We start from the raw sequence: 26,785 nt of genomic DNA, 5'->3' as shown, positions 1-26,785 counted from the left end.
TATCCACACGAAAATCTGCACATGGATGTTTATAATTGCTAAACTTGGAAGCATCCATGATATCCTTCAGGAGGTGAATGGATAAACAACCAGACAATGGAATATTATTGGCACTAAAAACAAATGAGCTATCAAGCCACGAAGACATGGAGGAAACAACGCATATTACTAAGTGAAAGAAGACAATCTGAAAAGGCTACATACTCATGATTCCAGCTGTAGGGCATTCTGGAAACACAAAACTATGAAGAGAGGAAAAAGATCAGTTGTCGCCAGGGGTTCTGGGGAGGGAGGAATGAATAGGTGGAGCAGAGAGGATTTTTAGTGAAGTGAAACTATTCTGTATGATGCTATGATAGATACACATCATTACCCATTTGTCCAAACCCACAGAATGTGTAACACCCAGCATGAACCCTAATGTAAACTATGGACTCTGGGTTATACTGATCTATGTAGGTTCATCAGTTGTAACAAACGTACCATTCTAGTGGGGGATGTCATTAGTGTTGGAGGTTATGCATGTTGGGGGACAGGGGGTATGTGGGATGTGGGAACTCTCTGTACTGTCCACTGTGAACCTAAAACTGCTGTAGAAAATAAAGTTTATTAAGTAATTTCTTTAAGATCACATATAAGGGGGAAGAGGAGTACAGGCAATGAATGGATCATATACAATTATAGCTTAAGATGATTATTTCAATGTTTCTATAAACTTCAAGGCAGTACATAAGAATTAAGCTTAACAAGATATGTATTAAGCTATACATAGTACTTCCCTTAAGAGGATTAGAATATACATTAACCCTATTTCCAAAAGCTGCTTTTAACATTTCTTTTCAATGTTATATATTTAAATTATTTTAAGTTACCTTAAATGCCTAGATAAGTGAGAGAATGAAATTTAATTACAGGTTCTTTCCAATGTTATGTATTTAGGCAATATAATGTAGCTAACTTTGAATATCAACTTGTGCTAATAAGGTTTTAAATAGCATCAATAATTAAGAAAACCACTAATAGGTTAGTCTTTATTAGTGTTTTCTACAAATTTTAGAAGTGGTAGATAAAATCTAGCAATTCCAATTCCTTAAACCCTAATTTTAATTGTTGTTAGGACAAATCCTAAGAAGATTTTACATTTTGCTACACTTTCTGACATGTATAACTTCGGTTACTGAACAATCAATTTCCGTCTATCTAGTTAGACTACAGTGTGAAAAAAGGTCTTGAAAAAAATTATAAGGGCATTTCTCCTGACCTTTCATTTTTTAATGAAATTAGGTACGAGAAAACCCCTCTTCCAATTCAGCATCATTAAAACATCCAAGCAAAGATCACCCTATCACTTACATATATAACCCTATCATTGTGGTGTCTAACTATCTTGAATAACATTTAGAAGTTTCGAAAGAACATGGAAGGCACACTAGAGAGCCACTTCAAAATAAAAATTCTTATTTTCTAGCTATAACTGGAATTTAACTTGTCTAAAATGAAAATTAAAAATAAACTGCGTTCAAATTTAGGAAAATTATTAAATGCCTAAAGACATTTTTATATACGGGTGTTTGAGGGGTTTTTTAAGACAATGAAATATACGTATGCACACTTAAGCATTCTTATATTATTTCACTGATGTATTTATTTATTGCCTAACATTTCAAAAACTAAACAACTAGCATTCACCTGGTTATCCAATTGTCATGCTGCTTCTTTGAACAAATGTTTTGCTCATTAGTACAACTTCCTCACATCTTTTTACCAAACAAACCATGTTAAAAAAAAAGCTGTGCTCCCACTTCATCTCCATTCCAAGTGAGGAATTACCACTTTCAAATCATTTGTCTTTAATTCTGGTGGTTACCTTCATAATGTGTATCTACACTGCAAATTTTCACTGGACCTCATCTGACTCCCCATCCTAAAAATAAGGATTTAATTTATACTAGTCCCCCCAATGCCTTCCAGTTTTTCATGAAAGAATTAAAAAAGAATAATAGAGCTATTACCTTTACTACTGAAATAAACATTAAAACCATATTCATCCATCAGTGTTGTGCAGCATCTGGATTTCTCCCCATGATGATGTCCTCTTTCCCCCATTTCAAACTCACTTCTATTCTACATGCTTTTACTTTTACATAGTCACGGTGGATTTTGTTTACATCCTTGTCTTCCATGTTTAAATCTACTGACTGATTCTAAAAACTGAACATCAATACGCAGCATTTAAAATATTAAAAAAAAATCTTAAACTGGGCCCAAACCAGTAAGAGTAAAACCCACTTCTGAGTTCTCTAATACCTAACTTTAAAGAAAGAAAACTGAATAGCACATTATACAGTTTAGAATTTGGGGGGGAAAAAATGACTTAAAAAAAAAACTATCAAGCTGAATTCAATATGAGATTTCTTAAGTGGTTTGTGCTCTTGGATAAGCACAGCTTGGGTAAGATGTGTTAAGTATTTATATTCATTACTTGAACCTGACTGCGGCATCATATTAGGAAAAGACCACACAGCACATAATAGGCTTGGTGAAAACATTCTCTCCATGGAAACCTGACAGGGTTTTCTTTCCTTCAGGGAAATGAGGTTCTTCAAACCAAGTTTAAAAGATGGCACATTCAATCATAACTGACAATGTCTGCTAGAAAAGTCTGAACATTTTGGCTTCAGAGTGAGTATAACAGACCCTTGACATTTCAAAGTCTAAGTCCTGAGATCTTTGCTCAAATTCAAAAATATTCCTGAATAAATGTATACAGGTTCCTGGTTTTCTTCAGAATTACACTTTCAACCTTGTGTCATAAAGTTTCTTACACATACTTTCACATGCAAATTATTAATCTTTTTAATTCCTCTCATAGAATAGCCATTATATTCATTTGCTAGGGCTGCCATAACAAAGTACCATGAACTGGGTGGCTTATACAACATTTCTGTTGTATAAGCCACCCAGTGGCTCTGGAGGCTACAAATACAACATCACAGTGTTGGCACGGTTTGTTCCTTCCGAGGGCTGTGAGAATCTGTTCTGCGCCTCTCACTTAGCTTCTGGTGGTTTGCAAGCAATCTTTGGCGTTCCTAGGCTTATAAAATCATCATCCTGATCTCAGCCTTCATCTTCATCTGATGCTCTCCCTGTGCAGGTCTATGTTCAAATTTCCCCTTATTATGAGGACACCCATCATATTGGATTAGGGCCCACCCTAATGACTTCATCTTCACTACCTACATCCACATTGACCCTATTTCTGAGTTACATGACAAGGTATTGAGAGTTAGGACTTCAACATATGCATTTTGGAGGAGAACAATTCAACCCATAGCAGCCATTTTCACATGATAAAGTTTGACATCTTCCAACCACTACATATTGTCTGGATAACAGCTGAATTTCCCATGCCTATAATAGAACCTGGCACACAGGAGAGACTCAATAAATATTTGTGGAATGAATGAGTGAATAAATGCATGAGACTGTGAAGGAAGAAACTGGCTGCTGAGAGGCTTGCTAGGCCACATCATTAGCTGAGTAATGCCATTCTGCATGGCATTTAGCGGGAATTAGGATTATGCCTTGGCAAAATAGCAAACTACCATATACCCCATGGACTTCTAAGGTCACTCGTAGTCAAAATCACAAATGTTAAAAATCAAAAATGTCAAAACCCATAAAACCCAGCCACTATTATACATATTTTTAATGATTTCTTTCTTAAGGGAATGATAGTAGAAAAGAAAGTATCAGAAATAGGGTAGTAAATGATTTCGATTTAAATAAGTCATGGAATGCGTTATTAGAGAGAGAGAGCAAAGGTCACTAAATGAAACAGTATCAACCAGATACATTACAGTACCGTTTATGGGTAATCCATTCCTGTAGCACTAAATCAGGTGATTCCGTGTTACAATAATTCTTCTGCTATTTAATAACTAAACCTCTTTGGACAAGATCCAAGATGAATTGTACACACTACAGTAAATTGTACATAACAAGCCTCTATTCTTTTTACACTAACATTTTCAACATAGACTCTCAATACCCACATAACAAGGGATTGAAAGTATTCTTTTCTATTTCTTCTAATCATCTCATTCAAATCATAGCATTTCCTGGGTACTTGGCTTTAAAAAACCGTATTACTATAAACTTTAAATAAACCTGGATAGGTCTACATTCATTTCAGCAGAAGCATCTTGAAATGTTGAATTATCATCTTCAATTTCCTTCAGTCATTTATTGTAGCTGCCAAACTGAAATGGTGCACCTAAAAGGCAACACTAAACTGAAAGCAAATAAAAAAAAAAAAGTCTCTTAAATGTTTAATTTATAAAAGCTTGTTTTTCCCCACCATCAAATTCTGTACACAGTCTAAAATAAATCACTTTACAAAATTGACATCTTGCATGCAGTTATTCTGCCACAATACATTTGCTAAACTTCAAGCTTTATGGGGGGGAGGGGAGGGAGCTAGCATTTTTTTCTCAACCTTTTATGAACAGAAGAATAATACAGAGCTAGATTGGTTTTGGGTTTTGGCCTTTTGAGGGGGGGGACAGAATTAAAATTAAACCTCAATTGCCAATAGAGATCACTATAGCTATCCCCTTTTCTAGATAACTTTACTAATCCTTCCTGGCTATATTAAAAATTATGCCATAAAATAAACACTTTTAAAAGGCACATCAAGTCAGAGGGTGGCTGCTCCAAAGAGTACTCTATGACAGCTCACTCAGATTGGAAAACATATCTGCTAGCCAAAAACATTCAAAGCATTTTCTTGAAATCCTGCTCACAAGCAATATAATAGCAAATTAACAAAGTAGAACAAATCTACAGAATTCTACTATGAAGTCCTGTATACTTTTCCCCCTAACATAATTGTTAATGACAACTATAAAATGCTAATATACAAAATAAACAAAATGTAGTTTATATTTCCAAAACCGAATGAGTTTTAGACCAGGATACAGAGAAAAGGAAATGTTTTTATTAGTAAAGTACATTCAGATCACATTTATATAAAATAGGTTGCTACCAAGGTCATTTGGTAAAGGAGCCATTGAATATATTTGGGCAAGGGCAAGTTTATGAACTATGCTATGAGGGAAGAAAATGAGATGCCAAGGGCTTCTTTTTCTTCCCTTTATATACCAAACTTAGCTATTACATGACAGTCAGAATCACTGTTCAAATCTTTCTCAGTTAATGTCACTTTGTAAAGCCAGAGTTTCTAATAATTTACTGCATAAAATTATAGTTTAACTATATCATAAACCGAATGATTCCTAGAGCATCTTTTTCTCCAATCACCTACTTAAGAAATTAGTATCTATATTCAATACATTGTCCATTTTTGAAGCATTTCCTACATTTCTAGTCAATTTTAAAAGTCTTATTTAGAAATAATACCAATCCACTTCTAATAGCTAAGTAGAACAATTTTTTAATCTGTAGGGTATCTTAAAAACCAATCAACTTGACATAACCTCCTAATTCCAGGAATGTAAACCATAATTCAACCTTCAATTTTCCTCTTAACATATTCTACTTTACTAAAATGAATTCCCATCCTGCAATTTTGAACAAGAAAATTGTACTTAAAATAGTATTAAAAGACAAAATCTCATTATTTAGTATTAGATTAATAGTCTATAATTCTAATCTTAAAAATATCTATAGCTATAACCTCTCCAACTTGTTAATTCCCAAAGAGATTAATAAAAGATGTGATTAACATCTAAACTTAGAGCAGACTGTCATTTGGAAAAAACTATGTTAACAATAACTATACCACAGTCAAATAGATCAACCCATCACCCTTTATGGTTCTGACTAAGGTTAATGAGCACAATTTGTCATAAATTTTCTAGTAACTCTGAAAAACTGAAGTGAACAAAAAGACTACTTTTTTCATAACGCTTTATAAAAATAGAATAAAGGCTAGAGTTGTCTTCCTTGGAACCTGAGTAGTAGTTGGCAATGTAAATGTCATTAAATATTTGTGGAATGAATAAACAACAACAAAAATGAGCACCCACTGCACTACTACCATTCAGTTCCTTATTATGTGCCAGGTAATATGTATTTCAAATTCTACATTATAAAAGGGAATACACTCAACTGTTTTTTATTTCTATTAATAAAACACTGAAAGAATTATTCACTAAGAAACTCCAATTTAACAGAATTTAGAGTTGGACTTTCACAAACCCGTAACTTGGCTAATGATTTTCTGCAACTGTATGACATTTTTCATTTTTTTCTTTATGAAATTAGAAAATATACAGAAATGCAAGTTGTAAGTTTCTTTGTAATAAATAACACATGTACACTACACTTGTTCATAATAACATTTATTTCTCTCATGAAGAAGTTACTTTTTAAAAAAGCTAGAAATTTGAGAGGATGAGGGTAAAAAAAGTAATGAAGTAACTATAAATGTTCTTCCACTTCAAAAATTGTCTGACATCTGAGCCAGAAGACTCAGCATCTGTCAGTGACTTCCTCTTCATGTGTCATAGAAAGAGTTCAACATGCTTTACAAAATCCATTACATTTTAAGACCATTTCCAATATCTTCTACCATAAATCAGGAAATCCATTTATTCAAGGTTACTTATGGAGAATTAATCACATAGAAAATTTTAACAACTTCTTTTTCAAAAATTAAAGTACTTTACTGTACTTGGCATTCCTATACATAATGATGTGGATATGTGGATTCAAAGACTGAAAGCATTAAGAGCATATAATTAAAATTCAAGGACTTAGACATTAAAAAAAATTTTTAATATGTAGAATTCTCTGTAACAAATATTCTGAAAAAATAAATCAGAATTTAAACACAATATAATCTCCTTTGGACTTGTCCTCTCCTTAACTGTGGCATTACATAAACAAAGAAAGTTGTTCCAAAATACTTGTATGTACTTGATGCCACCTCAAAACCATGTAATCAAAAAATGTGAAAAAATGAGGCCAGAAGATCTATAGGCATGATGCATAAGCAACAAAAACTCGAGTTCCTCTATTCCTAATAATCTCTAAAACCTATCTTCCTAATTTCAAGGGCAAATTTACACAAAAGAGAAAAATAAACAGTCATCTATACAACCTTTACAGCCTTTATTGATAGGGTATAGCCATTATGCCAAAATTCAGCCATCAATATACAGCCTCATTTCCCATCTAAAGCTAATGAGAATATATTTTACCTTAAATGGGACATAGAGGCAAATTGCCAAGAATTAAAATATAACCTTAAAGTCTTAATTTCATACTTCAAATATCAAAAAAGCAGTAATTCCCAAAATCATGAAAACATGATGAAGTAGCTACATAGGAAAGAAATGGGCATTTAAGTCATTTCATTCTTTCTTAATATTATATAGTGAAAACAGATGTATTTATAACTTTAGCCTTCAGATAGCATACTTCATAAAGTCATTCATTTAAAATAGACAAATGTTTACAAAGAACATTTAACTTAAATTTCATAGTTGCTTATAAAATGGTACTTGAAAGATTGACCTGTATAAGGAAATAAGAGTCTTGTCAAGAGAGATGATAAACTATAAATATAAAATATATCACAATGTTAAAAACCTCATTGTGTCCTATAGGAAAATCAATAAAGATAACTTAATCTTTCTAGGGGAAAGAATATTTAGCATTACAAATTTAAAATGTAAATTTTATATATGGATTCAATAACAAATACATTTAAACCTTGCAATGCCACATAATCATCTATTTTGTGGAAAACAGTAAAAGTGATGTACTTTTATAATATGTGTACATCAAAACCAAAGGGTTAATTTTTACTTTTTCCTTTATTGGCAACTTTGGATGCATTTTTAGGTTTTGGTTCCCAAAGGGCATTTTTCACAAATCTTGAAGCTGCACCTCTGTCCAGCTTGCCAGCCTTTTTCTTGTCTGTTATTTCCTTGACTCTGTTCATGTATATTCTGATTCTTTCCTTAAAGATAAAAAAAAAAAAAGGCAATAGATTTACTAAGCTGTTCACCACCACTAAGCTTTATTATACTATACCTCAGTTAAATTCAACAGATATGTATTTATTGCCTATTGAGTGGTGCTAGTAAGTGCAAGTGAATAGGATAAACATGTTCCATGCTCTTCTGGAGTTCACAGTCTGGGGGGCATAGACATTAAAAAGTCATTTCAGAAGTATTTGGAGTGTTTCAAAAGGGGAAGAACTAGACTAAGACATTACTACAGAGATAAACACTGAATTGTTCATATGTAGTTATATATTTTTTAATTTAACATTAACCTAAATCCACATAAGAACTCTTTTGTATCTGAAGTCTATAATCTAAAATAGAGCTCTCATATACTTGTATGCAACATACAAATTAAACTCTCTTGAAACTTTTCTAAACAGGAAATGGAAAAAGTAGTATTTAACTATTTTTTTATTTTACCTTCTAGTATCACAATTAAAATAAGCAAAATGAAAATACAAGATTTTTTGTTCAATTTCATAGTTTTGATTGATAAGCACATGATACTTTCTAATGAAATATAGTTTCTATATTTCTAATCAATTCTAATCAGACTTTACAAGGTGAGGAACATAATAAGGTTGCCATACCACTTCGAATCCTCTGAGACCATTAATCAGAATAAAGGGCTATTTTATACTTTCACTGGAGAAATAAAGGGGATGAGATCCGTAAAATAGCATAGTAAATGATTGATCACTGATAAAAAGCAAGTTTCATTAAAATAATCAAAATAGTTATAGAAATATACTCAGAAAAATGCAGACCCCTAGAACTTTTTAATTGTGAAAGGCTGACAACTCTGCTCAAAATCCTCTCATGGCTCTCTACTTCCCTTGGAGTAAAAGCCCAAGTCCTCCCAACACACACCCACCCAGCCTTGCCTGGAATGATCTTCCTCAAATATCCACATAGCCACTCCCTCTCTCCCTTCCAGCTGGCTCAAATGTTAACCTTGTTAATAGGCCCTGCCTTTACCATTTAAAATGGCAATCCTACTCAAGCACTCCAATCCCCCTCAACCTATGCTATTCTTTTTTCCCATAACATATAACTTTCTAACATACTATATATCTATATGTATTTATTATTTGTTCATGTTAATTGCTTGTCTCCCTCCACTAGATAGTCTGGCATCTGCCACAAGGGTAGTGGTATTTATCAGCTTTATTCACAGAGGAATCATCTCACTTGGATATAATGCCTGGCTTCCAGTAGGCACGCAATTATTTGTTGAATAAATAAATTGACTATTTTCAATGCCTTTCCCCATTCATGATATATATGACAAATAGGTTTCCTCTCACACACTAACTCTGTGATCAATTAGTGATGTCTGTCACAAGGTCAGAAAAGGGGAATGGGTTTATGTACGCTTTTTATGTGCCAACCATCGTCCAGAATATGAATGTACTCCTCCATAAAGTGGGTTCTGACAGAGAAAAAAGACACATGATGATTTTATCCATTTCCAATGACAGAATCAAGTATTAAGACACTACAAATAAGTTTGTATTAAAGGAAAAATGAGAAACCTTATAAATGTAAAGTCCATATTAGAAAGTTGAAAACAGATGATACAGGGCACACTTCTTAAGATTTTAAAGTCAGTATCACCGGTCAAATCAAGATCTGTGCCTCATATTGTTTTACATTTTTGCTTTAAGTATTTTTCACAATTTCTGTATTTAAAAATAAATTTGTTTTTCCCCCAAGAACTTTAAAAGAAGACAATGCCTTAGTCCATATATTTATAAAATGAAGACAAGATACCTGGTTTACTCATTTTTTTATAAATAAATGACCAAGTATTCTACTAAGTTGAAAATAACATACATATCAACCACCATAAGACTTGAGAATAATAATACAGTGTCAAGTGTATTTCACATATTTACCTTATAACTTATAAACACAAAGAATAAATTTATTAACATTCTTATTCATAAAGCCAAGTCAAGAAGGTAACTGTAAGTTAGATTTCTAATTTTTTCTTTCATATTGAATGATTTAATTTTTGAAGTCAGCAAAAACTCCAAGATACCCGACCTTATATACTGTACTTATACATCTAAATGGAATACAAAGACAAACCTAGAAGATTTATTACAGGTTGTAAATATGTCACTAATGCAGAATTACTGGACAGTACACATACAACTGGTGCCAAAAAAGCTTTTAGCTTTGTTGCTGAACTGGATTCTTTACTGCTGAGAAAATGAATTAATGGAAGAATTGAAAAGTGGGGGAGAAACTTTCCCGTCTTTGCTAGTAAATCAACTAGAATATACTTTTAAGAATTGTGTAAGAGTTTAAAAAAAAAAAAAAAAATGCAGCTGTAGAGATGAACAGGATTTCAAGAATTTATAGAAAAAATAATATGGAAGTTATAAATAATTACTTGAATTGTAACATTTTCCCATCCAGAGATTTATATAATATATGGAACACCATTTCTTTGACAAAGGTAAGGAAAAGACATAAGGAAATCTGGCTCACTTTCATAAGCTGGACTCTAAGTAATTTTGTTCTCCATAATTAGTATGATAAAGGTACTGTGACTTTGACTTCAGGAATACCACAACAAACAAAGAGTCAAATAAAAAATCCACTGCAATCTTACCAATTCCTGCTTTACTGGATGTTCCTTAGGATTAACTCCCTGAGTTGCCAAATAAACTACAAGACAAAGATTTCATGGAATAAAATGGCATATATATTAATTAAGAGCATTAATTAAAGAAACTCTAGTTACTCACAAAAAAGAAATGTCACAAAAAATGATTAATTAAATCTTAAATTATTCAACCTCTATGTATTATTAAATTTTTATGTGCCTCATGGATATCTGGTATTCTGACTTAAAAGAAATAAATATCTGACTATTAAAATTGCCATAAAGTATAACTGTATATAAAGTGCTAGCATTTAAAAAATAAATCACCTTTGACACAATAAATAAGTTGCTAATTAACTCCAAATTAATATACATACCCCAAAACATTGAATTTAATGTGTAAGCAGAAACTAAATCCACTTTGGCTTGCTCAAGGGGGTCCAACTATAAAAAAAAAAAGAGAGAGAGAGAAAGAAAAAAGACATACAAATTCTGAGCACCATCACATTATTTTAAACTTTCACCAAATACAATGTATCAAAGAGATGTTTCTTTCCCTTCCTATAATCCAATAACCAAATGATCCTGAAATAATTTGCAAAAAGAAAAAGTTTTGTTAACCAGTGATTTTTGCCCACAAATTTTCACTTCAGGGTATCAACTTTACTTAGACAAGGAATGTATAATCCAAGCAAAATTCTTTTCAATTATTTTAATTTCAGGAGTTACGATCTGGGTTTTGTATGTCAAAAGTAATTTATCAATATAAACACTGTACATGATGCATTTATGTATAAGAGGCAGGCTAAAAGGCTTAGGCAATACCAAAGACAGAAGAAACATAATGAGATTTGTTTTAGACTGTCAAAGTCAATTTACTCTTTTTGTCCTATAGGGTTTCCAGAAACCCTGATAACATCATTGTAATATTTAAAAGGTCAAAGATAGAGTCTGTCAAAAAGAATGTTGTTGAGAGCTCCTTTTTTCTCAAAACCAAGTCAAAATAAAAATATAGTTAGGAAGTATTTCCTAAGGTTGGAGTTCTGTTTTGTTTTTTCCCCCTAAAAATACCCAAACACTTATAAAATTGAAATTAAGGGGAAAAGGAGCATATGTCATTAATCTGTATCTTCTATATTTTCATAACATAGCACTCTGTTTTATGAATTACATTTTTAGAAATTACATTTTTAAAATACCTTCTGCAACAACTCATTTCTAGAAACAGACATCATGGTCTTCAGCATCTCATCCACAGCACCAATGGAATTCTCAAATGTTGACAAATACTCATGAATTTCTACTGGATAGTCTTCATTAATTTCTTCACCTGCCATTATGACCAACTGGAAAAAAAAATTTTTTAGAATTCATGGAAGACAAGAGATTGCTCTTTAGTTTACAAAAACAAAATCAATAGGTTATATTATGCATTTAAAAAGTACTAAAAGAGTTAAAACCTAAAGATAACTATACAAATCTTAAAATATAATTCTAGAGCAACTACATTCACTTTCCATCCTCAAATTGTTCAAGGTGGCAGGGGGAGAAGAGAACCCACCCAAGTCCACTAATGCTACACGTATCAGAGCCTCAATGCCTTTCAAGAACAAAGACCAAACATGGATTATCAATAATCAAAATCCCACATTTTAAAAACTTTCAAAAAAAAACAAAAAACCTGTTGAAATTAAAGACCAACCAAAGCTATGAAAGTACAATGAGTATATCCTATCCCTTATGCTTGTTGAAAAAATAATAAGCTCTTTCTTTGAAAAACTTTGAAAAATTTTAGCCCTTCTAAATTTAGGTGTTGAGGGGCGCCTGGGTGGCTCAGTCGTTAAGCGTCTGCCTTCGGCTCCGGTCATGATCCCAGGGTCCTGCTCCTTGGGAAGGCTGCTTCTCCCTCTCCCACTCCCCCTGCTTGTGTTCCTACTCTAGATATCTCTCTCTGTCAAATAAATAAATAAAATCTATAAATTAATTAATTAACTAATTTAGGTGTTGATCTAGCAGCATGGTATATTAAACTAAAAAATTAGAAAACCTAGGTCTGAAATAGCTTATGACTATCACTAAAATCATTTTTAAGCCTATATTTACATTTATATATATTCTTTAAGCCTCTTTAAAATAGTAATAACAAATTCAGAGAGTCCATAAATCACATAAAGTCTACCAGCAGGAAAGAGGAAACTTGGGAGAAATAAACGATATGATTTTCATTTAGGCTAGAGTGTATCTTGACAGCCCATTCTTTTAAAATTCACATTTATGGGGCGCCTGGGTGGCTCAGCCGTTAAGCGTCTGCCTTCGGCTCAGGTCATGATCCCAGGGTCCTGGGATCGAGCCCTCCATTGGGCTCCCTGCTCGGCGGGAGGCCTGCTTCTCCCTCTCCCACTCCCCCTACTGTGTTCCCTCTCTCACTGTCTCTCTCTCTCTCTCTGTAAAATAAATAAATAAAATCTTTTAAAAATAAATAAATTAATTAAAATAAAATTCACATTTATATCATAATACATATTATCTGTGTGAGAAAAACCAAAATCCACACCAACATATTTAATATGATATCTAAGACCAAATTTTCAGAAGCAATTCCAAGCCATACGTACCATCTGTAGGTTTAAAAAATATATATTAGCTTAAAATACCTCTTTCATTACAAAGCTAAGTAGAACAACCAACAATGTGTAAAATAGCAAAGCATAGTAGAACTGAAGTAAAGAAACTTGGGCTTTCTGTCTTGCTTGATCACCGACTTTGTCACCTTAGATAAATCACTGAAAGTCTCTGGGCCTCAAATATTTCATGCATAAAATAAGGCAGTTGGTCTAATGATCTGTAAAGTCCCTTATAATTCTAAATGTTACGACTATGTCACTTAACTTTAAAAAGTACTATTGGAATATTTATTGACAATGTGTCAACATTTCTATTCAACAAGTACATTCTGCTGAGTCATCTGGTTTCATTAAAAAAAAAGAAAAGTGAAGTCTATCTGGCTATCACTACTTGGGCTATAAAGTTACTATCTAACTACTGTGCAACCAGCAATTGAACAAAGGACCTGATAAAAGAAAACCACACAGGAAGGAATTGTGACTTCCTATTTCAAAAGGCTAACTAAAAATATGTATTTGCCTCTCATCCCTCCCAAAATCTCTCCAAATGACAAAAGAAATCCAAAAATAAGTCCATAGTAATGTTGGAAACCAAAAAGGGCATGTATCCATCAGCAGACCTCAACAGCACAAATTTTTGTAAGCTAAAGAGCAAATGGGATCAGCGTGATAGGAAAGAGAGCCAAGGAGCCTGCAATCCCCCACAAACAAAAGAGAAGGTGAATGTATGACTAACTCCAAGATGAAGGGCACTAAGAACTGGGGCATGAGGGCTGGAAACAGCTAAACCAAAATCTCTAGATCTTGGAAGGCTCCAGCAGCTGCTGCCCAGATAAAGGTGTAAGTACAAGGGATATACTGCAAATATGGGGAAGACTTAAGTGTTTCTTCTCCTTATGTAGAATTTTAAGCCAATAAATTTGAAAATCTGGATGAAAAGAACGAGGTGCTCAGGGGGAAAAAATTACCAAAATTAACCTAAAAGAAGTATGTAAAACAAATAGATTAACCACAGAAAAAAATTTTAAGGTCAAAGATCTACCCTCCAAAAAGGCTCCAAGTCTAGAAGATACAGGTAATTTCTTTCAAATCTTTAAGAAACAATTAATTCTTGGGCGCCTGGGTGGCTCAGTCGTTAAGCGTCTGCCTTCGGCTCAGGTCATGGTCCCGGGGTCCTGGGATCGAGCCCTGCATCAGGCTCCCTGCTCCGCGGGAAGCCCGCTTCTCCCTCTCCCACTCCCCCTGCTTGTGTTCCCTCTCTCGCTGTGTCTCTCTCTGTCAAATAAATAATAAAATATTTAAAAAAAAAAAAAAAGAAACAATTAATTCTTATAGTATTTAACTGTTTAAGAACACAGAAAAAGATGAAAAACTGAGATACCTATGTCATAACATACACAAAAATAAACTGCAGATGAATTAAAAAGGTAAATGTATAAACACATTAAAAGATTATTAAAATATTTATATAATCCATATGAAACCCAAATGCTATAAAAGGCAATGAGTGACAGACTTAACTACATAAAAACTGAAAGAAAAAAAAAATCTACATGGTAAAAGTATGCCATAAGCAAAGTTAAAAGGCAAGAAACAGCCTGGGAAAAATATTTACCAAAATATAATAAAGAATTAGATTATATAAAGAATTCCTACAAATTAAAATAATATAGATATCTCCCATCAGAATGGCAATAATTTTAAAGATTAGCAAAGTTCAATGTTGGCAAGGGTATACAATGAAGGTGGAATATAAATTGGTATAGATTTTTTAAATGTACATACCCTTTGACTCAGGAAGTCTTAAGAATCTAGCTTACAGAAATCCTTGTATACATACATACATACAAATTTATTAAAATGGACACCTTGAACTCTTCTCTCAATCTCTCCCACTTTCTCTTGCATCAGTTTTTCCTTCTGCTCTATCATTAACCATAAGCTTACCACATTTTATTTCTCCATCTTTGAAAACAAAAGAAACATCTTGACTTCATATCCCCTCCAGAAAAAAAAACCATTTTCCAACCCTTGAAAGACGTGCTTATACGAACAGTCCCAATTCCTCTCCTTCCATTCTTTCTTGAATCTGCTACAACCAGGTCCCCTCCTTCTCACTCAAAATTGCTCTTGTCAAGGTCACCCACACAGTCACACTGTTAAATTCTATGGTCAATTCTCAGTTCTCATCACTTGACATTGTTCACTCCCTTCCTTTAGTTTCCAGGGCATCACATTTTCTTGGTTTCCCTCCTACCTCATGGCTGCTTTCTTGGTCTCCTTTGCTGCATCCTTTTCATATCCTCAGCCTCTTACCCTTGATATGCCCACAGGCTGTCCTTGATTCTTTTTTCCCCTCCAATTTACTCCCTAAGTGAACTCAGGACTTTAAATTACATTAATATACTGATGACTCCCAGGTCTTTATCTCCAACTCTGACCTCCCCATGAACTCCAAATCACATTTCCAACTGCTTACTCAATACCTCTCTGGTTGGATGTTAATAGATTCTCAAATGTAATGTGCCCAAACCAAAATCTTGCCTGCTATAGTCTTTCCAACTCTACCTTTCCAACTGTTCAGACCTAAAATTACAGAATGGTCCTTGACTCTCCAGCCATAATGGCCTCATTGCTCTTCCCCTTCACATTGGGCATGCCCCTACCTCAGGACCTTTGTTCTTCCCTTCCTAGAATGCTTCTCCTGCACCAAGAGCTTCAGAGTTCATTACTTCACCTTCACCAGATCTCTACTCAAACGTCACCTATAGGTAATCCTTTCCTGACCACCCTTTGTTAAAATGCACCCACCACCCCCACCGACTTCCAGCACTCCTATCTCCTTCTCTACCTCACAGTGCTCAGTAGCATGACATATTTATTTTATTCATTTACTGTCTGGCCACCTCCAAAAGAATGTAGCCACATTAGAGCAGAAATTTTTGTGTTTTGTTCACTAGCACTGCCTGACAGTCAACAAACATTTGTTGAATGAAAAAACTCTAACAAAATATTGGAAAGACTAATCTAAATATTCATCAATAGGGAAACAGTTAAATAAATTATAGCACATCCATCCAAAAGAGTATTAAAAACGAATAAGTAAATCTTTATGTAGTAACACACAATGAGAAGTGGTGAAAAAATTCATAGAACATTGTATATAAAACAATATGTATCTAACATATGCCATTTGTTTTTAAAGACCTGTATATATGAAGATATGTAGAAAAAGTTCTGGAAAGAGATACACAAAAAAGAGACATTCTTTCTGAGAAGAGGCAGGGATTAGGGAATAGGATCAAAGCAGACTCATTTTTTAATTCTTCATTCTTCATGAATTTTTTTTTTTTAAGAGAGTCAACATGTGTGTGCTAGCCGGGGCAGGGGGGAGTGAGAGAATCTTAAGCAGGCTCCATGCCCAGCACTGAGCCAAACTGGGGCTAGATCTCACAACCCTGAGATCATGACATGAGCCGAAATCAAGAGTCAAAGGCTTAACTGACTGAGCCACCCAGGCATCCCTAAATTTTGTTATTTCAAAAAGCATGTACTAAAATTGTAATAAAAAACAAATCATTAAATTCAAATAAAGGCATATTTTAACAATGCATTTTGGCTTTTAACAAATACTGCAAATATAAAAAACACAGTAAGGCCTTTATTTAAATGTGCATTTTTTTCCATCCAATTTTTCTAATTGACAATATTTTTCCTCTCCAGAATCATGATGGGGATTTTTCCTACAACTATTCCTGGTTCCTAAGCCCCAATAAACAAGCAGTGTTTTATTGTTAAAATGGGTTAGGGTGAACACTGAAAGCAAAGCAGTAAGAATAATTACCCTCATTAAATATGAACTGAACCACTTGCCTTTTTCCTAACTAAAAAAAATAAAGGCAAGGCAGACTACAAAATAATGGTTCTTCTATTATCAGAAATTCCCTCCAATTCATATGATTTCTTCTAACATTTTATATAGACAGTTCCTAAATATTCGTTCCTTGCACAGGAAAATCTACAAGGAGAGAACTGCAGAAACTTCCCTCTGTTCCCTTTGCTACTCAGATCCCAGAATAAAGCCATGAAATGTATGGTATTAGCAGCAACAGCAAACATTTGAAAATCACTGCCTATGAGCCAGGCACTATTCTAAGTACTCTATACACATTAACTCCTTTACTTGAGGGTCAATAACTTGCCCAAAGTTGTACATGGTAAAATGTCCAAAGGGAAAGAAGAAAAGAACTCAACCTCCTCTGCTCCTTACCCTCTCCCAAAGTCTATAGGTATTTCTCGCCCTTCGACCTGCTCCTTCTGAAGTACCAGCAGCAGAGGTGGAGGTAGGAGAGGGCAGGAGAAAATGTGCCTCTTTCCATCCCTAAGGTCTGGCTAAGATTTAAGCGCAGATGGAGGGAACCCTCCCTAGTAATCTCTACAGGATGTTACTGCCACTCCCTCCCTCCTCTCACTGGTAAGGAAAATCATAATACAGGCAGAAAAGGAGGGGTGCACAGCATCACACAAGAACAGAAGCCATCCCCCTACCTCCTGCCAATGATTCTCTTACTTCAGGAAGGTCAATCCAATCAGGAACCTGGGAGTCACCCAGCACCCCTTCCTCAGACCCCAGATCCAATCAGTCCCATCAATTTGGCTTCAATGTCCTTACACCACAAGCTTTCCTCCACTCTCACTGACTAGATCATTTCAAGAGCCTCTGAGTAGTCTCCCTACTGTCAATTTTTTCCACTTTCAATTTTGAAAAGTTACAAGATATGATTTTTCTATAAAGATACTCTAGTCATGGTACACCTCTGCTTAAAATCCTGCAATAGCTCCCCAATCCCTCAGTATGGATACCAGGCCCATTATGACATGACCCTTGCTTGTCTAACCTCATCTTCCATTGCCTCCCTCTTCCAATCCTATAGCTGCAGCCATGATGGCAGTTTTCCAGATGTGCCACGCTCATTCACACCTTTCACCTACATGGCTTTCTGTACATTAACCATTCTTCCCACTTAACTTTGTTCAAACTTTGGACTTCTCTGAGTGCCACCCTCCTATTCTCTCTGAAAAATGCAACTATAAGCTGTCATATCACTAAAACACTATCTGGTATTGTCTGTTGATATAATTAATTTCCCTTTGACTACAAGCTCCTTGAAGGGGCTGTGTCATACCGATGTTCCATCCCAGTGGCTGACACATAGAATGACTATGTCTCAATCTGCCCAAGACAATCCTAGTTTGTGCCTATTGTTTCTACTGGCCATCCACTCAGCTCCCCATTTCTCTTGCAGAAGTCCCAGTTTGAGCAATAAATCATATGATCACCCTAAATAGTGTAGGTTCTCTGACCCTTACCACAACTCCCCACCCCATTTTGTTAGAGAATGGCATCAGGGGAGTTGCTCCTGGTACCAGCCAGGGCTCACCCAGAGCAGAGAACCAATAGGAGATTTGAAGACATTTATTGCAAGAAACCAATAGGAGATATATGAAGAGATTTACTGAAAGAAACTGGCTTAAGCAACTGTGGGGGCTGGCTAAGTAATTCCAAAATCTGCAGGGCAGGCCATCAAGGAAGAGCATACTGGAAGTCTTGGCTACAGGCTGAAGTTGCTGTCCACAGGTGGAATTTCTTTTTTGTCAGGGAAGCCTCAGCTCTGCTTCTAAAGCCTTTCAACTGATTGAATCAAACCCACCCAGATTATCTAGAATATTCCTCCTAACTTAAAGTCAGCTAATTTGTAGATTTTAATCACACCTACAAATACCTTTATAGCAACACCTAGATTGGTTTTGGACTGAATATCTGGGGCTGCAGCCTAGTCAAGCTGTCACATCAAAAAGACCATCACACTCCTTTAAGCCTCCGGAACTACAGCAAGAAAAGGTACATTCCTGGCATTACAAGTTGTTGTTCTGACAGAATTTCTCCCACAATAGCCTTGTTATTCCTGATTGTCAGGTTCCCAAGTAATAAAACTAGAGTTCAAATTCCAACTAACAAATGTGAAGGAATGACAAATTAAAAAAAAAAAAAATCACCATTTTGCAACCCCTAATGAAATTATAGATTCAGGCAACAATCACTGACAGATAAAGGGGTGATGGGGAAGTTTACAACACAGGAGTGAGACTGTCACTACTTAAGCCCAGGGATCAATCTTCACATCACTGAAAGTAGGACACAAACATATTATGAATCTCCTGATGTGAAGCAATGTGATGTACACAGCACCATCTGTGTAGCATTTCCAACTTCCCAAAAAAGTTGACTCTGAATCTAATTGAGCCTTTAAAGCTAACTTCCATTTTACAGGAAATACAGAGGATAGAGAAACAAGTTAACACCACAAGAAAGCAAACAGACAAATCTGAAATGAGAAATACTCTACTGGACAATTGACCTGGTTTCTGTAACAAAAAATGTGATGAAGAAAAACTAAGAAAAGGGAGGAGAAGTAGGAGGAAGAAGAAATTAAGGAGATGTGGGAGAGCTAACAACCAAATGGAATATGTAGACTTTGTTTGGATCTTGATTCAAATCAAGTGTAAAAAAATATTTTTGAGACAAAGAAATCTGAATATGGATCAGGTGTTAGATGACACTAAGAGATTATTGATAATTTTGCTATGAAATTAGAATTCAGCTGAAAATGGCATTATAGTTATATAATGATATCATTTCAGGATGCATACTGAAGTACATAGGGGCACAATTACAGGACATCTTGAATTCGCAATTTATAAAAAACTAGCCTTCATGAATTACTTATACTTTGAGAATAGAGATAAGAACCTATGTAGGGGGGCGGGGTGGGGGACGCCTGGGTGACTCAGTCGGTTAAGCATCTGCCTTCAGTTCAGGTCACAATCCCATGGTCCTGGGATTGAACCCCACATTGTGCTCCCTGCTCAGCGGGGAGTCTGCTTCTCCCTCTCCCTTTACCCTTCCCCCTGCTTGTGTGCACTCTCTCTCTCTCTAGTAAATAAAGAAAATCTTTAAAAAAAAAAAAAAAAAAAACTATGTATGGGGCACCTGGTTGGCTCAGTCAGTTGAGTGTCTGACTCTTGATTTCAGCTTAGATCATGATGTCATGGGTTGCGGGATCGAGCCCCTTGTCGGGCTTCTCACTCAGCGGGAAGTCTGCTTGAAAGATTCTCTCCCTTTGCTCCTCCCTCCCATTTGTGCACTCACATGCGCACGCTCTCTCTCTCAAAATAAATAAATAAATCTTTAAAAAAAGAACCTATGCACATTATTTCTATAGTGAAATTAGATACCTAACTCACAAACCTAACATTTAGAATATAACTCCGTTCATAAATTGAGGTACACCTAAACAGAAATTACAGTCTAGAACACTAAAGCAGCTATATTATCTGCCATTTCAATTCCAAATATAACTGGGGGTAAAGGGAAGCTAGGTTACTGGGTGCGCTCAACAGATCTGTGATAGTTGCTGAACAAAGCTTATAAAAACAAAACAGACCCTGTGGCCTCAAATGAGGTTTATATTACTAACATTTCCAACAAAGGCTGACATTCCAGAATGTCAAATTATTTCAATAATGTCAAAATTTCCTTCTAAAAAAATCCTGATGTCCTATACATTATCTGGCCCTCCTAAAAATGTATGCATGCAGGAATGAATAAATAAACTAACACAAGTCAAAAGTCATATGTAAAACTAGGGAAAATGTTTGCAACACAAAGACATAAAAAGGAACCCCTACAAATCAACTTAACAAGAAAAAGAATACCTACAACCCAAAAGAAAAATGAACAAAGAAAATCAGAAGCTCACATATAAAGGAAATCCAGATGACCAATAAAGATAAAGCTACTCAATCTTATAATCAAAGAAACATAAATTGCTAAAACAAGATGTCACTTTTCATCTGCCAAACAAGCAAAAATTAAAAGGACTGATAGTATCTAATATGGGCAAAGGTGAGAAAAAACAGTCTCTCATTCACTCTTAGAGTGTAAACTGAGTATGGGGGGTGGTGGGAATTTGGCACCTTGCTTCAAAATTATATATGTTCAAATTCTTTGACCAAGCAATTTTACTTCCCAAAGAGTACATTTTCATACAAGATAACGTTCAAGGACATCTACTGTAACCCTCTTTAAAATACTGAAACTTTAAAGCAGAGAACCATTTACATGTCCATTAACAAGAACTGGTTAAATAAATTATGACATAGTCATTCAATAAAATACTCTGAGGCATTGAAAACGTATAAAGTAGAGCTCAGATTCTTAAGATATATTAAGTGAACAAAAACTAAGCAGGATATATAATACAACCCATTTGTTTTTAAGAAAAAAGATGTATGAGTGTGGAAGCCTACTTGTATATACATGTAAATTTCTTAAAGGATACAAAAGAAGCTGCTAACTATGGCTACTTCTGGGAAACCAATAAGCAGGAAGGTAAAGGAGCACATTTTACATTATACTCTCAGAATTACGAGTTTTAAACAATAATAAATATAACATATTATAATAATTATATATTTTTACATATCATACGTAAATTTTTTAATTATCTGAAATTTTGAAATTTATTCCCAAATATGCCCAATGTCATTTCTCCCAACTTAGCAGCTAAAATCAAACCTATATTCTTTAGCTCTATTATATTCAAAGAACCATATGAATAGATTCCCTTCTCTACACATAAATTTTCCAGCCACCATGAGGCCATTTTCTCCCTATTCTCACGTACAAAAGCCTCTCTGGCCTTGTTCTCTGCCTAGAACTCCTAGAATTGTGAGGACTCCCAGTCACCACCATTTTTTGCCTGCTTAACCCAGCTCCCTCATCACTCAGATCAAGTCACATCCACTAGTTATAGTCTCACAGCGTCCTGGTTTCTCCGTCATTGTTGTAATTTTATACTTCTGTGATTATTTGATGAACACCCATCATCCACACTAGACTATAATCCTGGTATAGGGCAAGTCTTTGCTCATGATTACATTCCAAGTATCGTGGCGGCATGTCATAGTTGCTAAATAAATATCTAATAAATAAATGACTCCTTAGTGCCTGGCATGTAGTAAATGCTCAGTAAATGTTATTCATTTACATGGCATTGTAGAATATGTGCTAGGAGGAGTAGGGATAAATAAAAGAATTGTCAGGGAACTGAGCGAGTACCTGGTTGAGGATAACTAGCATTAATTTGTGTCTTTTGTGAATTGCTTCAGACCTAGAGCAAGAATAATTATCCAGAACAAGGAAATGGCTAGGAAAGAACTTGGAAAAGCATCCTTAAAACAACTGACTGGGAGGTATGGCCTTGAAGGGAAAAAAGTAAGGCCCTTCCCTCTGCTTGGATTACCCCATCCTCACACCCCATCCCCTATGTTCTGGGCGTAGTCTACATTAATTATTTAAACCAGCATCAAATGCCCCTCCTCTATAAAGGCTCCCACAGCTTCCAAACAAAAGTATCTCTTCTTCTTTGTTCCCAAGGTTCTCCAGACTTAGTTATTATATATCCATCAATCATACTCCTTCTCATGTCTCTTGGTAAATCCAAAGGTGTCAAACCTCATTTTACTTGACCCATTCATTCATTGCATTTGACAAACACGAACACACTACTCAGCCCTGAATTCCACAACACTAGACTCTCAAAACTGTCATTGTCCCACACTAGCTATTTATTCTGTCTCCTTTGCTGGTTTTTCATCTCCCCAAACCTATAAAGGCTAAAATGCCTAAGGACTCAGTCTTATACTACTTTTCTTTTCTGTTTACATTCATTCCTTTGGTGATTATCTCCAGTCTCACAATTTTAAGTACCATCTGTTCACTGACAACTCCCAAATGTTCTTTTCCAACAATGAACTCCCCCCACTGAACTCCAAACTTGGTAAACTCAACATCTCCACCTGGATGACTAACAGACATCTCAAACCTAACATGTCATAACTGAACTCCTAATCTTCCCCCACACAACTGCTCCTTTCTTAGTTTTTCACATCTTAGTTAATGGCAATTCCACCCTTCAAGTTGCTCAAGCCCCAAACCCTGAAAATTATCTCACTCTTACAATCCACATTCAATCCATAAACAAATCTGTTAGCTTTACCTACAAAATGCATCCAAAATTGAACTGCCTCTCACCATACTTCTTTTCACCCTATGAAGCCACTATAATCTCATGGGAATTATTACAACACCTTCCTAATTAGTCTCCTGGCTTTTGCCTACCACACTCTCCAACAATCTGTTCTTAACATAGCTGCCAGAGTGATCCTGTTAAAAACCTAAATCAGATCATGACATTCCTCTGCCCAGAACATTCCACTGGTTATTCATCCTCTACGTTATTCCTTCAAAGCAGGATTTATGTTGCATGACATTTGCATCTGCACATGACTAACATAACATCTTGCCACATATTAGGTACTTAGTAACTGTTTGTTACCCCTTCAAAACCAATTAAAGTAAACTGGGGACAAATTTTGAGAATCCTAATATCAGATTTGAGTTTGTACTTAAAGATATTAGGAAGTCACCACATGGATCCAAAAGAAAAATATACCATAAGGTACATTCTAGGGCTATTTCCATTCCTATGCTAAGTAGAGTTACAGACAATTATGAACTAAACCAGAAAAAAATCCAATTTATAATTTTGAGACATCTGCAGATGTTGCACCAGAATTCTATTACCATAATGACCTTTTCGCACTGCATTATCTTAGAAAATAATGGTGAAACACACATACAACAATCTATCAATAATATTGCTCCTTTGGCAGACAGTCCATGTTGATGCCACCTATAATTCTCCTTCAAACTAACAGTAAAATCCCTGAGAAAAGATACTTTTTCCTTTTAAAGGTGTTAACCTCTAAAAAATAAATTTATCCCAAAGTCTGGTAATAGAAAAAGATACAAATTACAAAAGGTTGCTCAAAATTGAGATGAATAATTACATCAGATTATAATGAATTTACTTCTATTATTTAATGCTAATGTTTAATTCAAAGTATTTTCAAAATTACAGATATGAAGCAGCCAAATTACCTTCCAAAACCATGGAATTCACTTATTACAAAATTCTCATCTCTAAAATAATAACCGTATATAGGACGATTGTGAAAGTTAAATGAATGATATTGGTAAAGCTATTAGAACAGTGCTTGGCTCAGTTACCACTCAACACATTAGCTAGTGGTAACAGTTATTAATTTACTAAAGTGAAAATGACCAAATGTGACCAATGTGGACTATTCAAAGCCATACTCGAAGGGTCGACTGTTTGGAATCAGTAGCTAAGATAACACATATAAAGAACCATTTGAAAATTAAAAGCAGTTTTATGAAAAACTGTATCACCTCTGACCTGTGATACCTATAACATTAACTATTTGAAGGCAGCTAGCACCCTGTAACATTTTGGAAAACCACTGTTCACACGGACATTATTTTATCTTTCAACAAAACAAAGAGTTCTAGCATGTCCACAAATCACAAACGGTTCTATGAATTTCAACAGGAATTGTCTGAATTTTCGGATCCAACATTTTCAGATCCAATTAATACAACTGTATTAATTAACTGTATACAGTTAATTCTCGGTTCAGGATATTATCAGACAGTCCAAAGAGATTAATAAGCGGGACATATACACCTTTATCAAGCCAAAATTGAATTGAGGTCAACAAACAGAAAGACATTAAAGATAATTTAAACAGAAGTTTGAATCGCACCTAGCCTTCCTGAGGCAAAAAGAAAAACTTTGTCGAGATTATCAACTACAGATTTCACCTTTAAATCGAAATTAGCCTACCATCTCAGGTGGGCTAATATTGCAGCGGCAGGCCGTATGTGAATGATAAACGGTGATAACATAGTAAAGTTATTCCCCTCCACCCTACACTTTGGCCTTCGTCCCTAAACAAGATTTGACGGCAGCTGAAAATTGTGAAGTCATTTAATTTCTCCTCCACCTCCCAATATTTAAGAGGAGGAGCTGTGGAGGAAAAAACTAAAGGACAGACCAGGAGAGAGAGGTGAGGGGCCAAGGTTAGCCAAAACCGGCTAGCAGCCGCAGGACAAGCCGAAGTGTGGGTCCTGCAACAATTCCAACCCCAATGCTCAGGTGAGAGGTAACGCATTCGCGAAGGCTACGCAGCCCGACCCGCTCCCCTCAGTCAGCCCGGGGATGAAAAGGGGGACTCCGAGAAGAAGCGAACTTTTGCAGAAACACGAGAAAAACTCAAACCCCAGCTTTGATTAATACCTCGCGGGCCTTCTACTCCTGTCTCCAGGAACAGCAGGCGGTGGTGACGTCAAAGAGGCGCCGGCTCTGTCCGCTGGGCGGCGGCGCTCTGTGATAACCTCACGCGACTCGCCCCGCCCCCTGTCTCCTTTTCCCTGGGCCTCTACTCTCGAATACCTCAGGCCAGACCTGTGGAAGCTTTTGGGGCAAGAAGCGGGTACCTTTTACTAGATTTGTATTCTGCGGACACCCAGATACAAGTTGGGCGTACTTAACCAGAAAAAAAAAATGTTAGTTACTAAAGCTTTGTTAGGTTTTTATTTTTGCTTAAACTGGTGTCGGGACCCTGGGGGGTTTTTTTGGTTTTTTTTTTTTTTAATTTATTTATTTGACAGAGACATGGCGAGAGCGGGGAGAGTGGGAGAGAGAGAGGCGGGCCTCCCACCGAGCAGGGAGCCGGGTGGGGGGCTCGATCCCGGGATGCCGGGATCATGACCTGAGTGGAAGGCAAACGCTTAACCACTGAGCCACCCAGGCGCCCCTCAGGGGCCCTGCTTCTTACTACACTCCCGATGTCCGCCTCAAAATTAACCGTCTAGAGCGGACTCCCAAATTATCTGTGGTTAAAGCACAAGTTCTTTAGTTTTATAATTCATCACTGAAAGATACTTTTGTAAGATAGAGCAAAAATGAATTTCTTTGAAGGGGGGGGAATCGGAGGGGGAGACGAACCGTGAGAGAGATGGACTCTGAAAAACAAACTGAGGGTTCTAGAGGGGAGGGGGTGGGAGGATGGGTTAGCCTGGTGATGGGTATTAAAGAGGGCACGTTCTGCATGGAGCACTGGGTGTTATACACAAACAATGAATCACGGAACACTACATCAAAAAACTAATGATGTAATGTATGGTGATTAACATAACAATAAAATTTTTTTTAAAAAATGAATTTCTTGAAAAATGGAAAAAATAGGCAAAATACAAGTACAGATTTTTCATTATTAGTTTCAGTAAACATAAAATTATATTTTAATAAATACAATCAGATATGAGAGGAAAAACTGTTAATTGGAAATGTAGTATAGTAGTTCCCTCTTACCATGGTTTCACTTTCCTTGGGTTCAGTTACCTGAGGTCAACAGCAATCTGGAAGCACATGATCCTTCCTCTGATGAATGATTAGAATTATTAGAAGGTCAATAGTCTGCTTCTCCCTCTGACCCTCCCCCCCCTCATGCTCTCT

At 35.6% G+C, this 26,785-nt stretch overlaps 1 protein-coding gene across 1 annotated transcript; it reads right to left on the bottom strand.

The window, feature by feature from the left end:
- Positions 1 to 4,977: 4,977 nt before the first annotated feature.
- C1D (C1D nuclear receptor corepressor) lies at positions 4,978 to 25,647 on the bottom strand. Its single transcript, XM_036119287.2, has 5 exons — positions 25,565 to 25,647; positions 11,856 to 12,002; positions 11,034 to 11,100; positions 10,663 to 10,718; positions 4,978 to 7,990 (listed from the first exon to the last, which is right to left on the bottom strand). The coding sequence occupies exons 2-5, from the start codon at positions 11,991 to 11,993 to the stop codon at positions 7,826 to 7,828; spliced, it is 426 nt and encodes a 141-aa protein (XP_035975180.2). The 5' UTR covers positions 11,994 to 12,002; positions 25,565 to 25,647; the 3' UTR covers positions 4,978 to 7,825.
- Between the last annotated feature and the right edge of the window lie 1,138 nt (positions 25,648 to 26,785).

The sequence above is a fragment of the Halichoerus grypus genome, chromosome 10, assembly GCF_964656455.1.
Source record: "Halichoerus grypus chromosome 10, mHalGry1.hap1.1, whole genome shotgun sequence".
Classification (NCBI taxonomy): Eukaryota; Metazoa; Chordata; class Mammalia; order Carnivora; family Phocidae; genus Halichoerus; species Halichoerus grypus.
The sequence above is the reverse complement of the archived record's forward strand: the minus strand, read 5'-3'. Positions and strand labels throughout refer to the sequence as shown.

Coding starts and splice junctions, on each gene's coding strand:
- C1D (XM_036119287.2), bottom strand. CDS start 11,993: ATGGCAGGTGAAGAAATTAATGAAGACTATCCAGTAGAAATTCATGAG. Junction 11,101..11,855: donor GAAATGAGTTGTTGCAGAAG/GTATTTTAAAAA, acceptor TTTTTTTTATAG/TTGGACCCCCTTGAGCAAGC. Junction 10,719..11,033: donor ATTAAATTCAATGTTTTGGG/GTATGTATATTA, acceptor TTTGTCTTGTAG/TTTATTTGGCAACTCAGGGA.